Below are 24,098 nucleotides of genomic sequence, written 5' to 3'. Positions count from 1 at the left end.
ATGAACTCCATAGCAAAAATCATTCCTAGATCCATTATGTATTCTGTATATGTCGATGACCTTCAAATAGCATGCACATCCTCCAGCTTACCAACATGCGAAAGACAGATACAACTTACATTGAATAAACTCGCTATTTGGGCAGACAAAAATGGGTTTATATTTTCACCCCAAAAAACAGTTGCTGTCCTCTTCTCACTCAAAAGAGGCCTACAGGTTGACCCCACCCTACATCTAAATCAAACCGTACTCCCAGTAAAGAATGAACAAAAATTTCTAGGTGTAACTTCGATAAAAAGCTCACATTCTTACCACACATAACCACTCTCAAAAAGAAAGCTTCCCAGTCACTAAATATACTCAAAGTACTGTCATATAAACATTGGGGATCTGATAGAACATGCCTTCTACACATTTACCGTTACTTAGTACGCTCCTCCTTAGATTATGGCTGCATAGTGTATGGTTCAGCAAGACCGACATACCTAAAAAAATTAGACCCAGTACATAACTCAGGCTTGCGTATTTCATGCGGTGCATACCGAACGTCCCCTATAACTAGCCTTTACGTCGAAACAAACGAACCTCCACTAGAAACTAGAAGAGCCGCTCTAACCTGTGCATATATCCTTAAGGTACAATCTCTACCAAAACACATTTGCTATCCCCTTGTAACAAAATGCCCTTCACGAGTAATTTTCAACAACAAACCACAAACTACAAGACCACTGCTCCTGCGATTTGAAGAGATGTGTCGGAATCTTGGCATAGTGGACACATTACCTGGCATTACCCACAGACAAAATCCACTACCCCCATGGTTCATCTTTCCCACAGTTTGCGATCTCACTTTAACACAGTTCCGGAAAGCACAAACTCCGCCACAACACATAATTCAGGAATTCCTCGCACTAGAAGAAAAATACAGCAGCTTCACAGACTTTTATACTGATGGTTCGAAAACGAATGAACATGTTGGAAGTGCAGTTGTACAAGGGAACTGGGAAGAAACGGTAAGACTTCCGCAGTGCACATCCATTTTCACTGCTGAATGTTACGCCATTTCTATAGCCATAGACAAAATAATAAAGGAGAACCTCGCAAATAGTATCATATACACAGACTCCCTAAGTGCACTCACAGCTCTTCATGCCAGAAATGCAGTCACACCATTATTAGGAGGCATTATACACAATTTAATAAAAGCTACCACACAAGGAGTGAACATTAAATTATGCTGGGTTCCGAGCCACGTCGGAATTAGTGGCAATGAGAGAGCAGATGCATGCGCGGCACAAGCCCGGCACAAAGAAATCTCAAAAGTAAAGATACCTCCTAACGACTGCATAAAGTTAATACATCATAAACTAAGAAAGAAATGGCAGTCTGCTTGGAACAATGAAGTAAACAACAAATTACACCTGCTAAAACCCGTGTTAGGCGAATGGAAATCTTGCACACACCAGGAACGTTTCAAAGAAGTGATTCTGTGCCGTCTTCGCATAGGACACACACACCTAACACACAACTTCATTCTAACAAAGCAAGACAAACCCCAATGTGAACTATGTGGAGATGAACTAACAGTAAACCATATCCTATTTTCATGCAGAAAACTTGAACCACTGAGGAAGACGTTTTTTACCATATTTTACAAAGAACACATCCCTTTTCACCCAGCTTTGATTTTAGGAGAAGATGCGCTTATTGATATATCATGTGTTTTTAGATTTTTAAAAGAAGCAGGAGTTCTCGTAAAACTTTAAAAATTCGCAGAGTGCTTAACTACATATTACAGAACACCTCATCCACCTTCTCATCCCTGAGAAGAAGGCCGAGGTCTTTAGTTAAATTGTTGGGACTCTCCGGGCTCTTGCCCAGACAAGGACTCACTGAGGTGTCCCAATTTTTAAAAAAGAATCTATACCTAGTGTTTGGCGCATGATAGCCTAAGCTGCTTATGTGCCACTAAACCCAACTCAACTCAACTAAATGCGAAAGCGCGGGTGGCGCAGAGTTGAGAAAACAAAACCTTTTCACCAACCGCGTCCTTCTCAAGGGTAATGCCACTGAGTTATTTTTTCTAAAAATCAATTAGAACTGGACAAGTAGCATTTTCTTTTGTCTTGTAATGCAAGACAATTATCTTTTTATTACGAGTGGTTGAGTACTAGTGACAGAATTATGTATAATGAGGAGTACCTTTGTCATCAGGCTAGTCCTTAAATGTCCCAGGTTAGTCTCTAATCGTGTCCTGCATTCACCTCATTTTCTCAATTACTAAAGCTCTGTTCGCAAAAATATTGACGTCTGAGATGTTCTCAAGCTCTGATCTATCACTTTAGCTTGACTTAATGTTTGCCTTTAGTGTTCCTTTATGTGTGGCAAGTGAGAAGTATTTCAGCTGTAGTTATCACCAGATCATCTCACTTTAGTTTGTTTTCTGTTTACTGGGACTGAGTTTTAGAAGTGAAGTAACCCTCATCTTAATAAAATCGGTTTATTTGAAGTTTTTCATGTGCGTGCATTGCGTGCATTTCATACTGAGTTATTTTAAGCACAGTGTTATCGGACTTCGGTAATATGAAGTGTGAAGAAAGAAATCTGCACGGGACTGCTCAGTGCAGCGTATATAATGACACTTTGCTTTTCTTTGTATCAACCTGGAGAAGCAAATAGCGCTACAAAGGTAATTCTGTGACATGGCAGTATTCCTTGGGGCTAGCTGTATCATGTGATTATACAGTTAAATGTCGATATATAACAGTAAAAGTCTAAAATTTCTAGTCAGTAAAATTTGCTTCACTACATCAAAATTTCATTTTATTGAAATCAAACTTTTTAGCAAGTAGGTACAGGCACTGATGAATTTTTCTTACACAGAAGGCCGCAAAGTGTTCCAAATTATCGGGCAATCGGACGAAGCAAATTTTGATAAAGAAGATCATTATACTGAATTTTGAGAGTCAGTGACGGAAGATAGTTTCATGTTGTTAGGCAATATCTTTACAATGATGGTCCAAAGCGAAGCCAGCCACTCTTTTATGTTCACTCCGCCCCTACAGTTGATAGTGTTGCCGAAAGTGGGGAGGAAATTTTTCATCTCTCTCTTGCTTCAACGTGTCTTCGAAACTTCGAGATTAAGCAACCTCCAGTACTAAATGCGCAAAGGATCTCCCAAGAATTTTGGTGACTCGTTTACATCTTGCCATGCTGATACGAGGCACAGGAAGAACAGTAAATGACACACACATGCTCTGTACTGCCGCAAATGTGGAACCGTGGAATCGGTGTTATCGTGCGCTATCGGCACGTTGGCTTGCCGACTGCGGTCCAACTAAGCATAGCTGTTGGCTAAAATGTGCTGCAGCAGACAGACTTTTCGGATACAAAGGAGACCGCACGTGGATCCGCATTTTGCTACTATGGCCATTGTCTGATCTCGTGTGCCTGTGCTTCTTATCCCACACTTGATTGCCAGTAAGGTCTATGAGTGTCAACCTATTGATGGCGAGCTTCCCGCAACAGCTTGCCACCAGCCACTCCACTGGCTGCACTGCTTAAGTCACTAGGCTTAACCAGCGCTGCTTCGTGAGAAGTTGGCAACCAAAGTTGCGGTTTTGTGCCAGTCAACGTGGCGGCAACATGGTTCATGGCCACCTTGTTTGCAGTGTTCCACATGCGGTTGATGCCCGAAACAATGTGTGGTATCCAAAATTTTGCTTATTCTCATTATATGCAAGTGCTAGGGATATGCAGCAGTGCCGCAGGAATCGTGCACATTCGAAAAATCAAGCGTCTGAAAAATCTGTCAGCAGCTGTATTTTACATGTTTGCTACCAGAATATATATTTTGAGGCATGTGCAAACAAAAATGTCCTCGCTATAACCGATAGTATGTTGGATAAGGGACCTCCCATGTGAGCACCTCATCAAGAAACATGCTTGCTGCTTTGGTTGTCTACAGTATCTTTCAGCCGATGCACTGTAGTCTGAAGTCTATATCCCACTTTTTTTGTTTCATTATAGCAGGAGAATACTCCATTGTATAAAAGCATGACCAACCAAATTTTATATTTACTTTGTTATATTCGATAATTGGTTATATCCGTGTTTGTTATACTGAGGTTGAACTCGATTACTTTACGGCACATATTGCAATTTACAAATTGTAGCCGGTGACTTCAAAAGTCATATCCACTTGGAAGAAACTGAGGATGGCAGCACTTCTGAGATGCGCGTTCCCAAAGTTTCCGATGAAATGCATTGGTGCTCCAGTGATTTTTTATCTGCAATGCATAAAAAGGCATTTCGCTAAACAACTAATTGGAACAACACTGCATTTTTACCGCAAGTTTGACGGTGCTTATCTCAAGACTGGTACTAGTTTCAAAATTCATGCTACATTTGTGAAATAAGTCTCTTCAATTCGTGTATTGCAATATGTGCGCTAGGTAAAAATTTTTGTTAATTAGTCAATTTTTATTTATAGTGTAAGTATTGTCTGTTTCTCTGAGAAATCCAGCCCAATGAGTAAATTTGTTCTATATGGCACAGGCAATAAATTAAAACTTATGTTAATGTTCTATGACACCCACTATGCACCAGTAATGCTAAGTGCAGGGACAGTGTGCAACTACCTCGAAGGCAAAAGGAGCACCACATAGATTTGTCGCTGCATGCAATGCACGCCACATATGCCGTGGTATAATTCATACCTACAGGCACCCTTTGCATGCAGTACATGTGGGGTAACTACTGGCCACAGCTCAACCAAGAGTTCTAGACAGACATTGTGTGCCATGATGACATGACTCAGTATCATGTTTGTCACACTTTGCTGTGTGGTCCTAAAAACCTGTATAGGTCTATGCACAACAAAATGTATTCACAGTCAACTGGCTCAGCATAAACAAAATTCTGAGGGAAAGTGCACTCTACAGGGGCACCACTCTTCTTGTTGGGCCCTGTTCAAGCGTACTACAGAGGCATGATGTCTTTTTTTTTTTCTTATGCTCTTTGTTGTATTCGTGTTCATTTTGCATGTGCTCCTCTCTGGCGTCACCTTCATTGCTGTACCTCCCATCAGAGCACCTCGTCAAGAAACATGCTTGCTGCTTTGTTTGTCTACAGGATCTTTCAGCAGATGCACTGTAGTCTGTGTACAGTATCGTACGGCGGCATTGTAAGCAGTATCCATTACATTCATACCCATAGAAGGGAGAATGGCACTTACAAAAAGCTGTGTTGTATATAGTTATGCACTAAGGTGGTTATAAGTAGCCTGACTGTATTTCTCCTATTTTTCATGTTTTGGCCATGAAAGTGTGAGATCTCATGTCAGCTTTTTTTTTTTTTTTTTTCAGTGCTTTTGGAGTAGACCCTTTTATGTGGAGCAGCTTGGGGCAGTTTGATCAACGGGCACTCTGCTCCGGCTTGCCATCTAGTCAGAGTGACTGCATGTCTGGTGGCTTCTGGTCATCTGGTGAAAGGCAAGGGTATGTTGAAAGTCACCTTGGAAGTAGCAGTTTGTTATGTCTTTTTGGCTTTATTTATGTTCTGACCTGTGAATGCACATTCGTTCAGTGGATACATCAGTGCAGCAGTTGGCTTAACTAATGCTGGAGTTATTCTGTGAAAGCATCAAATGGCCCATTGAACGAAAAAGCTGGTGTCTGTAGCAGTGAAACGGCACCTGAATTCTCATTGGCTGTGATGCTATGCCAAAAGCACGCCTCAACAGAGCAGAGCAGGCAAATCGGAACACCATGCTGCTGCTGTAGCACGTCAGGTGTTGTGTGAGTGGAGAGGGAATCGTCGCAACACTAGTCAGCAGCGCACCGTGATGAAGCAGATATAGTAATGTGATGCCATGAGGCGAGACTTGTTGTCGTTGATGAGGCAGTTGCGTGATGCGTGCGCATGTGCAGGTGCCGTCGTCTCTCTCTCTGAAGCCAGCATGCAGTCCGTATATCTCTCTCACCCCCACTAGGTTTAGCTGCGGCTCGCGCCTGCCAGTCTTGGTGGCTGCTGCTGCGTCCTCAGTCACTCATCACACAGCCTGTTGGCGGCAGGCGGCGTTGGCACTGCAGGCTGCTGTTAGTTGCTAGCTCGGGCAGTGTGTACCACTATCGTACATGATTCGCAGCGCAAAACTCGAAGGACTGCACAGCAGCGTTCAATTGGACATTAATGCTTTTGCACTCGCAATTCATAAGAAGTGCTTAGGTGTTCTTGAATTTTTAATTATGCTGTTCTGTATGCGTCAAGGCTTTACGTTCAGAAAGTATATCAGTACCATACTGCACGTTCAGTCATTGTCATATTCGTGGCTGTGCGAAGTCCACGAAGGAGAAAGCTGTGCAGACGTTGGTAGAGTGTACTAGAATATGGTCAAGTGGGCAGAACGACGCTCTCCCTTCGAGGCGCCACGTAATGAAGAATGGGCTGAGGGCACTGCAAGTGAACTGTAATGAGGCTGAGGCGTACTCTGCATTTTGTTCAACGTGATTTCAGTGTGGGCACCGAGACTGATTGCGCTTGTATGCTCATATTGTGGTGTCTTATTTCAACAGCATAATAATGCTGTCACCCTTTGCCACATATACCATGTTTCCCACCTAACTTGTGTCAAAATTTAAAAATTGCACTTGCATTTAAAAATGTGCAAGTGCCATAAAGCTGGACAGAACCAAGGTAATGTTTGTCGTCGCTTGGAGCAAGTCAGATATTTTTTATGTTGCCTAATTACATAGTGTTATGATTGGGGCTCAATCCCATCGCTCGTGATCCATTGTCAAGATTGGAGTCGGGCATGAATTAGAAGGTAACTGGCCCATGCCGTCGTCCAACTTATCCACGCTGAGGACGTTGATGAAGGGAAGGACTGCTTCTCATCGAGAACGAGGAATATGGGTTTATTTACAGTATCTACATCAGTCTAGCATGACTGCTTAGAAAAGTACATCAGCCTAACATGACTGCTTGAGAGAGTGACAGTCTAACATGACTGCTTGAGAGAGTGTCAGTCTAACATGACTGCTTGAGAGAGTGTCTTGAGTAGCCGCACAACAGCGGTTTATAAACACTCGGTCCTCCCCTTGATTCCAAGGGGACGGAAACGTTCGTCCAGTCATTGCGTTGGTGGGTTCGGTAACAATAGTTGGCCCGCCGAATGCATTCAGTCACATTGGCGATTTAGTGACGCTGTGGCTAGAGGTTTGCGGCGGCACTCTAGGAAACGTTGACGCCCGTTGTCGCAACTGGCTGGCAACACTTGCACCTCAGCTGGGCCGTTCATAACAATAGTCATTATTAATTAATCAACTTCTCCAGAACAAAAGTGTGAATGAAAAAATTGTAGACCATCCTGAAAAATTTCCTATCCAGCTTTCCGTTATTCAATAAGTACTGCATAAAAGTTTTTTACAAGCCTGAAAGAAAGCCCACAAAACACGAGAAAGTGCCACATGGACATGTCTGAGAAGATGTACAGAACTGCAGTCGCATCCACTTATAACAGAATTTAAGTGCCAAGAAAATCCTGTAGTTATATGCAATAATTTTTATAGCAGGGTTGCACGAAAAAAAGCAGAGGGGACAAACATTCAAGCATTTTATTTAGACTGAAAAAAGCAGTGTCGAACCCACTTATAGCATTACCGGTTTTAACAATACAGTCAGCTTCCATTAATTCGACCTTGATGGGACCGACAAAATAGACAGATGGTGAGTTGTATTAAACAAGATGCAGGAAAAACTCCAAGACACGCTGCCTATTCATTTGGCAGTATTTACCTGATTCAAACGAAACTTCAAAAATTGGTCTATGTTATGCAATAATTCATGTCATTATTTTTTTTTTTTTTCCTATCATTAGTCACGTCCAGTGTCAAAGCAATAACAATTGTGCGATGGTATTGGAGCCTTTAATGAACCATGAAAAGTGGCAGAATTGAAAGGGATCTTTGGAAAATCTTGCTCCTATCTAGCTAAACAGGCATTTCTAAAGTTTAGCCTTGCAAAGAAAAGAGTATTAAACGTGTAGCTTGCCAACCCCCCCCCCCCCCCCCCCCCCCCCCCTTTTTTTCATATTATTGGCATTTTCCAACTTACTGTCCCAAAATGTGGCTTTGAAACGCTGCTGAGTTCTTAGGGTTCTCGATATGTGTTTACAGAGTAGTTCAACGACTGCCCAATTGTTTTTTAAACGCAAAACTACATGTTTGCAGTTTGCGTGCAACAATCACTCATATCTAGCTGCATGTATGTGCCGCGGCACCAGAAGAAATTCTTTGGTGTGCTTTTGTACGCAGTCAACTGCAAGAAGACGTAGATGGCAGATTTGTTAATATTAATGAGAGAAAATGTGATGAGACAGTCCGATCGGGTGCTTTGTTTGCTGACCATCGTACGGTGCCGAAAGAACAGAACACTCTGACAGCCTACGCCTGTGTTCTGGCTCATCGCTTCCAGCTGTCAAAACCGTATCGTCACACGCTGTCACAGATCAAGCAGTTTCTTTTGCCGTCTAGCGCTTCTTGCTATGAGCAGCTCTATATATTAGAAGGGTTTGAACTAATTCGCATTTTCACAAACGCCAGGTTTGAATATTTTATGTACTGAGCAGATAACATTCCATGTGTCTCTTTTAGCTCTCCGAATTCTGTGAGTTCTGTTTTGGGCAGGCCGAACTAATGCTATATTCGGAAGTCTGGCATCAAGTAAATTTGCCATGTCCAAAGCCATCGTAATTAGGCATGTAGCCCGCTCTCAAAGTTTGTACAGTGTCGCTTGATGTTTCACAAGCTCACTAACTCCATCACAGGCATTTGTGCCATGGCTAGTAGCTGAAAACAACCATTGAGTTGACACCAAACTTTTAGCTTTATTTAATAGAGTTGGAATGTGTTCTTTAAAAGACTTATACCTGTGTCACACGGGCACATTTGGAAGGCCTTCCAGTCGACGGCCTTCGAAACGCCACAACTCTATCGACTCAAAAGATTTGTCGCGCTGCTACACGGCACTTTTCAAAGTCCGTTGAGTGGTTCAGGCGTGTCTTGCAAAATTGTGTGGCGCTGCAGATCTTTATTTTCGTTTTCATGTCACGAAAAGTTAAACAACATTAAAACCACTTAAAAGCACTATAATTTCTTTTGTGTTTGTTTATACATTAAAAAAAAGGCACATGGCGTAGAGGGAGAGTGTACTAGGCAACGTGGAGAAAGGAATGAACACAAGCACGTCGCTGTTGTCGAGAGTATGTGCAGTTCGCACATATCAAGTGGCAAACATACTTTATTGAATAATTAATAACACTCATATATAGGATTTTTAGAGCATTTTGGTTTGATTTGTTCTTTCTTACCGTGAGTACGAGCGCACTGTGAATGAGAGGACATGTTCGCGTTGTTTCCGCTAGCCACAAACAACTAATTGCCGCTACAGAAATAGACCAATGGCGGAAGGATTTCAGGAGAAAGAAAATAAATGGACTCAGCTATAAAAGCCCCAAAATATGGCAACAGTACACTAAAAACAAAAAAAAAGAGGGGGGGGGGGGGGCATGGGAGGACATAATTAGCATTAAAAAATAAATACTGGCGTAACTCTTTTATTAATTTTTCAGCAAACCTCTTTCTTCTGTGAATAGTTACAATTTGCTTTATTTTACAGAAACCACTACCATTTGTTAAAATTCACATGCGTGTCACTGGATTAACGACACTTACTCAAGAAACGTGAAAAGCTGAAAAGTTGAATTTGTTGTTGTACGAACCAAAAAGACAACGAAATGTAGGAAGATGTCTTCTTGTTTTAATATATTCATAGAACAGGTCATCAAAAATACCGTTTTTCTTTTAAAAGTCATTTTCAATGTTTTACTTTTTGCCTCACGGCATGTGTATGGGTGCCGCTTTGTATAAGATAATGTTATCTAGGAATATGAATTTTGACCTGCTGCGGTCGCTTAGTGGCTTTGGCGTTGCGCTGCTGAGTACGAAGTTGCGGGATCAAATCCCAGCCTCAGTGGCCGTATTTAGATGGGAGCAAAATGAAAAACGTCCATGTACTATGCATTGGGTGCATGTTAAGAAAACCCAGGTGGTTCAAAGTAATCCAGTGTCCCTCACTATGGCATGCTTCGTAATCAGATCATGGTCTTGGCATGTAAAACGCCAAAATTTAATTTTATATGAATTCTGGGTCTCCGTCAGAGAATGTAGATGTCTGCATTCCTAGCAAGTTTTGTTTTCCTGTCGCTAATAGCTCGTGAGAGAGAAGAATTTAAATTTTAGCAGTGTTGTTCCATTTGTCAAACTTAGGATTTTTCGGTCGAAAACTAAAACGGAGTATAAAGAAAATTGTACCTTCTCGAGGCTTTGCAACAAACATATAGAATAAAAAAACATGTTGAGCCCACACAGAAAACATCCTTTCAGCAATAATTAGCCAAATTGACATGATCTGTAATGAAGGCAAAACCTGTGCTTGTCAGTAGCGAAACTGGCTCTGTGTGCGGATAGCAAATAAATATTATTTTCATGAAAACTAAAAATGTCAACTGGACATGCTTGTTTGGTCTTCCGTGAATTCATCCTAATACACTCTAGCCTAACCATAAACGATCCTACATGTTTTCAGAAGGTGCAGAGACCAGCCACTTTTGAACGGATGATGGATAATACTGTATTTACTCGAATCTAACGCACACTTTTTTCCGATAAAATGGGTCCAAAAATTGCGTGTGCGTTAGAATCGAGTACGACTCTAAATCTGCGTTAGCGTTACCACATTGCCATCGGCACTTCAAATTGGCCACCTCATACACGCTTTAAGCCTAGCTTGCTCCATGGCACGGTGGAAGAAGAGAGGTGATCTGACGGTGGCGCGAGGCATGGCCACTTACTGTGACTTTTGCGCACGCCGCTGCCACAAGGGGCAGCACCTGCTCTGGGGGCCTACTTTTTCGTGCTTTGCTGGCACTTCTGTGGGCACGCTCGGCAGAGGCGCTTTATTTCGATGTATATATGCCGTTGGCCTGCTTCAAACGGCTCTATTTGGTTGGAGAAACGCTCCTTTATATTTCTGCCGACATTCCAAGCTTTAAGTTGACTCGAGACAGCATGAGTGATTTATTAATTGAGGGCTCTAGCAGCTGTCATCTCAGCGTATGGCTGCATTAAACTCTAATTTTGATATTTGCGAAAAACATGGGTAATACAATTGCATACTTACTAAAAGTTCCAAAGTAAGCACCGTGTAACATGCATTCGGAGGAGTGCTAGAGCACTTGATAAGCCTCCACAGCTGCCAACATGTACAAGTTGGGTGTTGTTCAATCTGCAAAGTGTCACGGCACAATTTGAGAGTTGCTATAATCGATTTCTGAATTGTGTTTGGAGTGCAATAGCCAAAGAAAACTGCATTTGCTTTCCTTATTTTCATTGTAAGAGAAGTAATGCCCAGCATTATAAGCAGGTCGTTTATCTTGTTTAAGGGAACAGGTAATTATATACGTGAATGGTTACAAAAAGAAATTCAAAACAGAAAAATTAGAAGCAACCCAGAAACACAACCAGAAAATTATTATTGTTCTTTGTTCTTTTCAGCAGACGCACGGTTGTAAGTATGTTGCAAGCTTGGGCCGTATCGATGGTATCGACTATCCCGCCGGTGGTTGCTGCTCCGCAGAGGTTTGGTTTCGTGTTACTGTGCACCGCTATATATTTCAAGCCGTGTAGAAGTCCAGGAAGATGTGCCTTCATTCGAGTGTAATCACTCAACAGCCGGCTGTTTCCACCAAGAGCTTTCACATTTGACCCCTCAGCTGTAGCTCACACAAGCTTCGCCAGCTTTCTCAAGTTGCACGACTTGCTGCTGTCAGACCTTCTTTGTTTGCTGAACTGTCGCATCCTCATTGCAACATAGTAGCTTAAAATATGCGCTGCAATATCTACTTTGCGCTCAGTACATGGAAATCCAATGCGATGCTTATCAAGCATTTCATCGATGGTGAGGTTTTTAAGCATCAGGCTTTTCAGAACGTTTCTGGAAAACTGCTTTGGCTCTCTCCAGCATTTGAAATATGTGAGCAGCCAGGTGCAGCAGCTGGCCTCGTGTCTTGAGATTTACAAGAGCAGCCTCATGTTGTTTACAAGAGCAGCCTCTGAGCGTGCGTCGTCTGCTCAAGCAGACGACGTGTCTCTCTCGTGTCGGAATGATGGTATTTTGACAGTAAGTGGCATGAAACCTTCCACCCGCTCAAAGTTAGGCGTTTAAATAACGAAAAAGGGCATATCTTTAGGTATGGGTGTTTCAATGCTGACTGAGGTCATAAATTATCCATGCTTGTGCCGCTGCTCCATAGAAGTGCCAGCAGAATTCGTGGAGAGCAAGGCCCCTGGAACACTTGCTGTCCCTAGCAGCGCCACTTACTTCCGGTCACACGAAGTGGCCGCTCTCTCACCCCAGCGCGGGCACGTCATCGAAGCACCTCTCTTCTTCCACTGTGCTCCATGGTTTGCTCTATCAGCATGGAAGTGCCGAGAGTTCACCACGATGCCACAATTAAAAGGAAAGTGATCACCTGTGCGGAGATGGACGAAAATTGGGCCGCATCACGCCTGTTCGGAGTTCCCGAAACTTGCCCGTGGGACTGGTGCAGGAGAGGCGTTCTACTCTGGCAGCTGCTGCGTACAGTGCGGCCGTACGGCCCCTATCTTGAAAGTGATCTGCGATGGAGACCGAGTCTACGTGTCTAGGCGCACTGCACCGTATTCTCGTTGCTTAGTTCTCGTTGAAACAAGAGGCCGCACAAAGGTTAATCCTCTCGGTCCTGCTACCGTACTACCTCACTTCATCATAATCATCATCATCAGCCTGTGTTATGTCCACTGCAGGACAAAGGCCTCTCCTTGTGCGATCTCCAATTACCCCTGTCCTGCACCAACCGATTCCAACTAGCGCCCGCCAATTTCCTAATTTCATCGTTCCACCTGGTCTTCCGTGCTTCGCTTCTCTTGGTATCTATTCTGTAACCCTAATGGTCCAACGATAATCTAATTGGCGCATTACATGACCTGCCCAGCTCCATTTTTTTCTCTTGATGTCAATTAGAATATCGTCTATACCCGTTTGCTCTCTGATCCAAACCACTCTCTTTTTTGTCTCTTAACGTTATGCCTAGCAATCTTCGTTCCATCACTCTTTGTGCGGTCCTTAAATGTTCTCAAGCTTCTTTGTCAGTCTCCAAGTCTCTGCCCCATATGTCATCACTGGTAAAATGCACTGATTGTACACCTTCTTTTTCAATGTTAATGGTAAGCTTCCAGTCAGGAGCTGGCAATGTCTGCCATATGCAATCCAACCTATTTTTATTCTTCTGTGAATTTTCTTCTCATGATCAGGGTTCCCTGTGATTAATTGATTTAGGTAAACGTACTCCTTCACAGACCCTAGAGGCCAACTGTCGATCTTGAGCTCTTGTTCCTTTGCCCGGCTATTCATCATTGTCATTGTCTTCTGCATATTAATCTTCAACCCCACTCTTACACTCTATCCGTTAAGGTCCCCAATCATTTGTTATAACTCGTCTGCATTGTTGCTGAATAGAACAATGTCATCGGCAAACCGAAGGTTGCTGAAATATTCGCCGTTGATCCTTACTCCTAAGCCTTCCCAGTTTAATAGCTTGAATACTTCTTCCAAGCATGCAGTGAATAGCATTGAAGAGATTGTGTCTCCCTGTCTGACCCCTTTCTTTATAGGTATCTTCCTGCTTTTATTGTGTAGAATTAAGGTAGCTGTAGAACCTCTGTAGATATTTTTCAAGGTATTTACGTAAGTGTTCTGTACTCCTTGATTACGTAATGCCTCTATGACTGCTAGTATCTCTACTGAATCAAATGCCTTTTCGTATTCTATGAAAAACCATATAGAGAGGCTTATTGTACTCTGCAGATTTCTCGATAACCTGATTAATAAAATGGATGTGATCCATTGTAGAGTATCCCTTCCTGAAGCCAGCCTGTTCCCTTGGCGACTAAAGTCCAGTATTTCCCTTATTCTGTTGCAGGTAATTTTGGTAAATATTTTATATAATACTGGGTGGGGAGTAAGCTAATGGGCCTATAATTTTTCAATTCTTTAACGTCTCCCTTTGTGTGGACTAGTATAATGTCCGCATTTTTCCAGTTTTCTGGGACCCTTGCAGTTGATAGACACTTCGTATTAAGAGCCGCCAGTTTTCCAAGCAGTATGTCTCCACCTCTGATTAAATCGACTGTTATTCCATCTTCTCCTGCAGCTCTTCCTCGTTTCATGTCTAGAAAGGTTCTTCTGAGCTCGTCGCTAGTTATAGGAGGAGTTTCTGTATCCTGTTCATTACTGTTTTTAATGGAGGTATCCTGACTCCTCAGGGTATTGTACAGGTCAGTATAGAGTTCTTCTGCTGCTTTTACTGTATCTTCGAGATTCCTGATGATATTACCCTGCTTATCTTTCAGTGCATATATCTTTGCTTGTCCTATGTCAAGTTTCTTTCGCACTGATTTCAGGCTGCGTCCATTTTTTACGGCTTCTTCAGTCTTTCTCATGTTATAGTTTCGTATATCACCTATTTTCGCCTTGTTTATCAGTTTTGACAGTTCTGCGGATTCTATCTTATCTCTTGAGTTGGACACTTTCATTCTTTGTAGTTGCTTTATTAGGTCCTTTGTTACTTGGGAGAGCTTGCCTACTGGTTGGCTTGGTGCCTTGCCTCCCACTTCAATCGCTGCCTTAGTAGCCAGCCTAGTTACGGTTTCATTCATTACCACTATGTCATCTTCATCTCTCTGTTCTAAGGCACATACTTGTTTGCAAGTGCCAACCTGAATTGGTCTGCTTTTATACACTTACTGCCTCTAAGCTGACCTGTTTCTTCTTGACCAATTTTGCTCTTTCTCTCTTCAAATTGAGGTGAATCCTAGCCCTCACTAACCTATGATCACTGCACTTTACCCTGCCTATCAATTCTACATCCTGCATTATGCTGGGGTCAGCAGAAAGTTTGAAGTGAATTTCATTTCTTGTTTCACCATTAGGGCTTTTCCAGGTCCACTTTCTGTTGCTACGCTTCCTGAAAAAGGTTATTAAAAGGAAAACGAGACCTCCACCCAAACGTAGCTAAGTGCTACAAAGGAAACCCATACGAGTTCCTCGAAAGTAAAGCTTCGCAGCTGAAGGAAAATTTGTCCTGGCCCGGGACTCGAACCCGGAACCACCGCCTTTCCGGGGCAGCCGCTCTACCATCTGAGCTAACCAGGCGGCTAGCAGATGGCAGGCGAAGTTGGATTTATCAACAACTCAGAAGGAAAGGCAAGAGTTGGCTTCCCGAGGAACACACTGTCACTAGACAGTGTGTTCCTCGGGAAGCCGTTGGACTGCAGTGGTATCTGACTCGGAATCATGACAAGCCACACCCGCACCATTTGGAGACTGAGCGGCGTCTGTGTAAAGTTGAATGGCCCCATCTTGGGCTAGCTCGCATGACATCTTCGCGTGGCATTTTGCGACAGCTTTACGCCTTTGTGGATTAGCGGAACTCATGTTTTTTGGTAGTGGCATACCATCTACAAGATCGATAAGTTCCCATGGTGGGGCAGGAGATGAGAGCGGCTCTAGATTATCGACGTTGTATCCTAATGTCCGTAGGATCTGACGGCCAGCCGCCGTTGTGGATAGATTGCTGTTCGGCCAGATCCTGCAGGTCATTGATTCTGCTACAAGCGTGTAGGTCGGCAATAGGGCAGTACTGTGGTAGGCCGGTAACCAGGCACATCACCTTGCAGTTGATGCACTCAAGCTGAAGGCATTGGGTTGCGTTAAGTCGTATGTAAGGATATGCGTATAGTACTTTTGATGCGACGAGAGCTAGGGCTATTTGACGGAGCCCAACTTCTGTAATTCCCCACCCACGCGCAGAGACGCAACGCATAAGGTGGAAGGCCTGATGGCAACTGAGAACTGTGCCACGAAGCCAGCTTTTGGCTCCTCCATCCTCGTCAATTAGCATGCCGAGTATGCTGATTGTTTGTTTCCGGCAAATCACTGAGTCCCCTAAATGAAGGGAGATAAGGTTGCGTTCGGCCTCGGCTCGTAGCCGCAGTCCATTAATGACAGCCACGTACTCGATTTTCTGCGGTGAGGTTTGCATGCCATACTCCTTAATGTAGTCGTGGATGGCGTTGAGGCCTGCCTGCAGGGCTAGTTCTTGCTCCCCAGGGGACCCCGAGTTGGTCCACAGGGTTGTATCATCCGCATGCATGGCATAATTAAGACCGGGTATCGATGTCAGCATAGGTGGGAGGCCTGACATGGCAATGTTAAAAAGAGGGGGAAATATGATAGCACCTTGAGGGACTCCGATTTCATTATGTTGCCGTTCACCGAGCGTATCCCCAACCATCATCGCGAATGTTCTGTCTGCAAGAAATTCTTTCACGAAACGGTACAGGTTCCCACCTATCCCCGCTGCCTGAAGTCGGTGAAGTATGGTAGTGTGAGGCACGGAATCAAACGCCTTTTTGATGTCGACTCCAACCACTACCCGGAGCTGTGCGCTGCTAGGGTATGCGAGAATGTCCCTATGAAGCCTTCTGAGAATATCTTGTGCGCAGAGCCTACGGCGAAATCCTACTTGCATAGAGGACAGAATGTTATGTTTGTCTTGGTACCATTCAAGTCTGCCTAAAGCCATGCGTTCCATCACCTTACGTTATACGTTAAGGAAATTGACCTGAGGTCTTGTAATGACCGACTTGGCCGGCTAGATTTTGTAATCGGTATCAACACTGATTTCTTCCAGGCAGGGGGAAGATCACCGTTGATCCAATGTTCATTGATCACTTTCAACAGGGCCAGTTTGTACGATTTGGGAAAGTTCAGAAGCGTTGAATAACGTACTCCATCCGGTCCCGGGGCGCTATTGTGGTTGGAGTCTTACAGTGCTGCCTCTAGTTCATCCAACGTGAAGGGGACGTCGTATTCGGGGGATTTGTCTGATGAGGGGTCTGCAGGCAGGGCGCCCACATTTTCAGGTTGGGGAAAAAAGACCTTCCCTGCTTGAATAGCTAGCTCAGCCAGGGAGACGTTCAGTTTCAGAGCTATGCTTTGGGAGAGTGAAATTGGTCGCTTGCGTCCGATGATAGCGCGCAATATGCACCAGGCCTTCGATAAGTTACCTGTGCCATTACGCGAGTGGCACAGCAGCTGCCAATCTCTGAGAGTGAGTTGCATAGTATACCGCTCAACCTCCTGAGTAATGCGAAAAAAGCGCGCGCCTACGATGAGCTGTGCAACCAGGTCAACGATGTGCCTTGAGAGCATGGAACCTACAATTCCACAGGCTCAAAGGTGGGAGTCCGGCTTCGGGGTATCGAATTTAACTGAAAGCTTTGTTGTAGCTTTCTTCTTAGCATCGTTAATTTGACTGATGATCTGATCTAAATGGGTGGGAACGTGATCCTCACCGAGAGCTTGCCGGAATTTATCCTATGAGATGTCCTCCTCTATGCGATGGCGTTATTGAAGTTGCCGAGATTGCCGCCCTCGAGGGGTCCATGACACCACCACTGGGTAATGGTCGCTGCCCATGACATCTTCAGCCTGCGTTGTAGGGGTTGAGGGACGGACTTCGGGATGAAAACAAAACTTGGGAGGGTTTATTTTACATTATATACAGAGAGGTGAGAGTCAAGTAACTGTCGTACAGTCATTACGGGCTGGCAGCAACTCGGACGCTGCGGCCCGCGGCAAGAAGTTCGAGAGAGTTCAATCAGGGAATGCTCTGGTCTCTCTGGAATGCTTCTTTTAAACCCTTCGAGGACTGGAAGTCGCGTCAAGTTCGGCCAATGGGAGAGTCCGCTCCGATGACGCCACCTTCGGCCAATGGTAGGCACCCGTGCGGTGAGGTCACACCCGTGCGGTGAGGTCACACCCGGCGGCTCCCCGCGGTCTTGCCTTGCTGTGGTGCAATGCTCTCTTCAAAGGCGGCGAAGGGGGGATGATTGGGCTCCATTGTCCGAGGGCCCACCTGCTCCCGGTGGTACGGCCCCGCTGTGGTGGCAAATGCCTTCTTCAAAGGCGACCGGTGCGACGCTGCCAGGCCTTCCCGGTACATCACAGCCGTCTTGTTTCGGGACCCACTTTCCTTGCAACAATGCCGGGCGATCCCTTCGTTTTCTGGAAAACTCAAGCATTGAATAGCTACCGCGGCGTACGAACTTGTTGGCACGTGAACTTGTTGGCTCGAGCGATCCTCTGGAATGTGCTGCGATTCGATGTGGTCCGGGAGAACTCGAAGTAGGCGCAGGAAACAGCTCCATATCTAACAGCGTCCATACAACTTCTTGGAGATGATAAACTAGTGTCAGGTCTGGAGAAGTATCTTGCTGGCCTTCGTGTTGGCCAAGGCGAGTGTATAACGTTAGTTCGTTGACGATGGTTAGTTTGGCTTTGGCAATGTGCTGCCATAGGTGTCCTCCACGAGCATCTGACCGGTGATAGCCCCAGCATGTGTGCATGGCGTTGAAATCGCCCCCAACTATAACGCGATCCTGTGGGTATATTCTTAATTAATGTGCCACAAAAGATATATCCACTCTATATGTCGTAGTGCCGAACGACCTGGCATAAACCGAAAACACCAAGGCTTGTTGGCCACCATCTAGAGTGAGGCACACTCCCGCTACCTCCTGCGTCTGTGTGCACCATGCGGAAGTATCAAGCTCTGTGTGGGCCACGTGTGAGAGGAGAAGAACGCATGCTTGCCCATTGGCTACTGCAGGGGCCCTTTGCGATCCTGGCCCAGGACGTCGGTGTTGAATGAAAGGGGTGCAATAAGGTTTGTACCCTATTAGATTAGGGCTATTAGTACTAGTCTCCTGAAGTAAGATAGCTATCGGAAGCGTGTGTGTGATGGACAGTCTCTTCTGGAGTTCTGCTCGTTTACGCCGGATTCCCCGGCAGTTCCATTGTAAGAACCAAACAGTAGAATCCGGAGCAAAAATGCCATGAGTTTTCGCACTAGTACCCGCCATTGTTAAACTGGGAGGTCCGCAAAATTGAAGCTGATGAGTGCCCAAGTCCGATCTCTTGCCTTAGAGAAATCTGTGGCATACCCAAGAGTAGAAGCATGCGCTTGATAACCTCGGTGGTAACTAATTCGACTATTTGCCTAAGCTGGTCGTTGTCTAAGCGTATGGTGCGTGAGCGGTCAGTATCAGGATGCATTTCTATACCTTGTCGTGTATTGCAGAGGGCTTCAGCATAGGCCCTATGTACGCGTGCGTACTTGGGGTACCGTCACCTGTTGTTCAAAGGGTGTTTGTGAAGATGAAGGAGTGGCATTCGTTTGACGAACGCTCTCAGATTCGGTGGTTCGTTTGCGAAGGTCTTGCCCCTTAACTTTACGCCTACTATCTGTTGTCTTTGACAGTGGCTGATTTTGTATCGGAGGGAAGTTCTTGGGAGCAAACACATATTGCCCCGAGGATGACAGCTGTGTACTGGCAGGGCTCTTTTGCACAGGCTGCGTAAACGTTTGGTTGCCTCGACGAAGCTCGGCTCGTTGCTGACGCTCTTTCGTCGGGACTTGCAAAACAATGGTACTTTTTTTACTGCTGGACTGTTAATAATTGTGAAGCTCATCGAGTTCTAATGTTGTCTCTTACGTGAAGATATCATTGTGTTGCTTCCTGTGCTTTGTTTATCCTTGACTTGATTGGCATGGATACATACGTTCATTTGTATTTTTAATGTGTCAATATATTTGTGTTTCAGGTGGAGCAGTTTAGTAAGTGGAGAAAATGGAAGTTCCAGCGATGAGTCATCATCAAATAATGGCCAGGATTCGGATACATTCTTAATGGGGCTCAATTTGGCAGGAAGTGACCTTGTGGCATCTGTTCGACAGAGGTATGCCGTGTTTGAGTGTTTCAGTTTATTATTTTCTTTGATGAGGTATGTTGTAGACTACACTTTATTTTTAAATATTCAAGGATAGAATCTTAGGCACCAGAATTAAGTGTATAAAACTGCAAAAAGGGCTAAATAGGCACAAATAATTTTGTTAAATGCGAGCTATAACTCTCAGGTAGTAACATGTATATTTCTGCTACCAAAAAAAAAAGAAATTGCATAAGTATGATTTGTGTTAGAAAAGCAAACACCCTATTTATTCATCAACCTGATCTCACATGGCTGGGAACCAGAATGACTAGGGAAGTGTCTGTTAAAGGGACACTAAAGGCAAATAGTCAAGCTAAAGTCAAAAATTAATGCTCGAGAATGTCTAAGGCATCAATGTTATCGCAAGCAAAGTTTTAGTAATAGAGAAATTGAGGTAAATGCAGGACACGATTCGCAACTCACCCGGGGCATTCAAGTACTAGCCCAATGACATAGGCACTCCGCATTATAATTCTCTCTCTAATACTCGACTTCTCATAATAAAAAGATGATTGCATTGCATTATAAGACAGAAAAAAATGCTACTTGTCCAGTTCTATTCTTTGTTTAAAAAAAAAACCCAATGACGTTGCCCTTCCCAACGACGCAGGCGGTCAAAAGGTTTTGTTTTCGCACAGCTGTATGCCTCCCGTGCTTTTGTGTTTCAGTAGTTTCATTATTGTGCTTGGGACGTATTCCTGGATGATTGCTTTCAGCAATATCACTTTCAGTGCATGCTTATATTGGCTGGTTAAGCATTGCTTCATGCCGAAGTGATAGTATTGCCAAAAGTGATCTTCCAAGAATACGTCCCCTGGTTTTACTGGCTCGCGAAACTCGCACAAACTGTAAGTAGCAAAGAATTCCACGTCTATGGGATGTCACGGGATGCCCGAATGGTCTACGCCACTTGAGTAAAGGCAACTGCAGCGGCGAATCCAATGCTCTGTCTTGGCTCAGTTCCTTCATGGCCACACAGTTGCGTTTTGCACTAATAACCGTAGCACCATCTGTCAGGCAATGTTTTACTCACTGACAGCAGTAAAAGGCAATGATAGCATTTGCAACGTCACCACACCCTCACTCGGGGGCAGGCAACTTGAATTGTGCTAGAGGTATGCGGACTCTTCAGACACAATTTTCTGTAAGTCTTTTCTTGGCACGAAACAAGTGCTGCGACGTTTCTGGAATGGTATTTTAACAGTCCACGTTGACTTAATACAGTGAAACCTTGATGGAACGAACTTCAGTAGAATGAAATTCTCGATATAACAAAGTATTTAACTTTTCATAACCTCTTGTTCATAGAACACCGTGTATTTAGAACCTCAATATAACGAAGTGTGTTTGTATGAGATTTCAATATAACGAAATTTCGCTTCCGCCGCAAAGAGATGCTGAGACAATAGAAACTTCCGCGCATGCAGATGGTCAAATGATTGAGTTACAAGCGGCTGCTTGCAAATGCACCTCTCAAATCTCGTGCAGCGCAACAAGAGCGACCACCGAAATGGAGTCACATCACATTGCATATAAAGTCCAAGGGCAATAAGATCCTATTGCGCCCGTATATTTTGTTCTTTAGGTGTGAGTGAAAGTGCGAGGGTGAGACAAGAAAGATGGTGACTTTACGAGTGCTGCCTTCCCGCACGAGCAGAGGGAAAGGGGGGAGGGAGCAAGCTTGCGATAACACGATCAAGCGCGCGCGAGAAAGTGTTGGGGGTAAGTTGACATGCGCCTCCATTTCTGACGCGTCTCGACCATAGCTGACCATGGCTGTAAGCGCGGCTGTGTGCATACACAGCTGCACACCCTGCTTTAGAGGTAACCTGCCACGTGTGCAAAGAGCGGACGTGCCGAGAGGGCGTGGCACTTTGTAAGCTATGAAGGTATCGTCAACGTACATGGCATGAAACTGTATCATTCGTTGCCAACTCCTAAATTTATCAGGATGAATTGTTTTCTCATTCAAATTAGCTTTTTTCAATTGCGCGATAATTCGGAAAATTCTAGGGCCCCTTTCCGTGCAAGAAACATAGATCAGTGACTACACTTATTTGCATAAAATGTTGAATTTCAATACAACGAAATTTCGATATAGCAAAGCAAATTGCCGATTTTACCGACTTCGTTATATTTAGGTTTAGCTTTATTTCCCTTTAGTGTCCCTTTAAACTAGTTTAGCCAAAAAGGTCTGTATGTTGGTATATGCTATGCAGAGTGTGTTTCGATATTCTGTGTTTAATAGCCAAGTGAACATGAACCGCACTCAATCAAAATGCTGGTTATTTGTGGAATGTTCTTTGTATTAAGAAAATTACAGTGAAAAGCACAATCTTATGCTTAGATAGCATATAGACAACTGGTGTCAACGGTGAATGGTGAACCACCTAATACAGCTATTCATGCCTCTGCAGTTTGAGAAGACAGAATGCAGACAGGTTCCATTTGATCATACAGCTTAATAAATGACGAAGTGTATGCACCAGCCTAGAGTTGTCGAGTGAAAGACCATTGTAAACTTAATTCATCAATAAATCATTGTTGAAGCTATGAAACAAACAGAATAGAATCAAATCCGTCAGATTACTGCTGGAGAAAACAATCACAGTTGTTGCATGATGAGAGTCCATCAGTACTAAGAAAAATGAGTGGTGCCAGACATTTATTTATTTACTCATTTATTGTTTGTACAAGTCAAAAGCAATGCTGCATGGCAAGAAAGGCATTTTGAGTCAAGCACAGCCAGAAAAAGGCATTTTTAGGCAGGTTAGCATATGCATTTATAGGCATTGGTATATACCGGCACTCTCAAGTTCTGCTTAATGGCTTATTATCACTAATTTTTGCTTAAAAGTGACAGAGGGAGGAGCTAGGATGCACAGAAAAAGAAAGGAATTTGTCTGTGATTGCTTCTAATCATTTGCGTAGTTACTATGCTTGTGGCGTAGATGTGTGTGTGTGTGTGTGTGTGTGTGTGTGCGTGCGCACGCACTTCTTTTTTTTTTTTTTGAGCCGGTGCATAATATGAGATAATATGAGACGAACAAATTGCTGCAAGGAGTTGCCTGAGTAATTTACGTAGCCCTGGCATAGGCACAATACTTTCTGCTGAGATAAACCAAACGGATTGGCAGTGATACTGTATTTGCCCAAATCTAGTGTGGAACTTTGTGTGTGTGTGTGTGTGTGTGTGTGTGTGTGTGTGTGTGTGTGTGTGTGTGTGTGTGTGTGTGTGTGTGTGTGTGTGTTTGTGTGTGTGTAGGTACGTGCGTGCGTGAAAGTAAGTCTGAAAATTGCCCCTGGGCACATTACGGTCGGATACGAAACCAAAACCGCATTCAAGGCGTCAGCAATAGCCCACCATCAGAGCCATCAGACGCAGCGTCATTGCCGTTACAAGATGGCAACAGAGCACATTTTTGTGAAAGTTGCTGTGGGTTCATTTTGTGCTCGACTACGATCAGTTTTGCGAGATTTTGTGTAACTCGGCACTGGATGTGTCGGCATATATGACTGTCACCGTTTCCGGCGCCTTGCCAAGCTTGCTATCTGCACGCAGCGCCAGGAACACTGTTGACCGTATACTTCGACAATTCCGATGTAGAGTCATGTAAATTCATGCAAAAGTGATAGTAGTATCTCTAAAAGTGATCACTAGAGAATACCGCCACTGCATGCTTATTACCTGTGGCCAATGGCGCAAATGGCAACGATGGTGTGCCGCTTTCATAATGAAAGCTCATTAAAAGAAAATCCACTCTGTGAAAGTAAATTTTCATTTATAAATCTGGGGCATATTATGTTCAGGTGCGTTCTTACTTTCCTAATTTAAACTGGCAAAATTTGGGTGTGCATTAGATTCGGGGGCACGTGAGAATAAGATGAATATACGTAGTTAATAAATTCTTCTGAAATTAGATCTTCTATATATATAATGTTAGTACTTGTCAGAATATATTGTACTCAGTATTCTTCAAAAGTCAGTGAACTGCATAGTTAGGGGCAAGAGGTACTTCAGAAGACTATTATGGTTTCCTGCTAGAATTGGCATGTGGTGTATACACAGTTATTCAGATATTTTTCTTTTTGAACAGATGTAT

General features: G+C 43.9%; 1 protein-coding gene across 4 annotated transcripts in view; it reads left to right on the top strand.

The window, feature by feature from the left end:
- LOC126546034 (uncharacterized) overlaps positions 1–24,098 on the top strand; it is a 102,832-nt gene that overhangs the window by 55,606 nt on the left and 23,128 nt on the right. For all 4 annotated transcript variants that reach the window (XM_055061648.2, XM_050194097.3, XM_055061647.2 and 1 more), the window contains exons 7-8: positions 5,367–5,498; positions 19,828–19,962. In XM_055061648.2, the coding sequence (XP_054917623.2) occupies positions 5,367–5,498; positions 19,828–19,962 (267 nt within the window). The remainder of the gene's footprint in view (positions 1–5,366; positions 5,499–19,827; positions 19,963–24,098) is intronic.

The sequence above is a fragment of the Dermacentor andersoni genome, chromosome 1, assembly GCF_023375885.2.
Source record: "Dermacentor andersoni chromosome 1, qqDerAnde1_hic_scaffold, whole genome shotgun sequence".
In the NCBI taxonomy this organism is placed as follows: domain Eukaryota; kingdom Metazoa; phylum Arthropoda; class Arachnida; order Ixodida; family Ixodidae; genus Dermacentor; species Dermacentor andersoni.
Note: the sequence above shows the minus strand (reverse complement) of the source record. Positions and strands in the feature narration are given on the sequence as shown.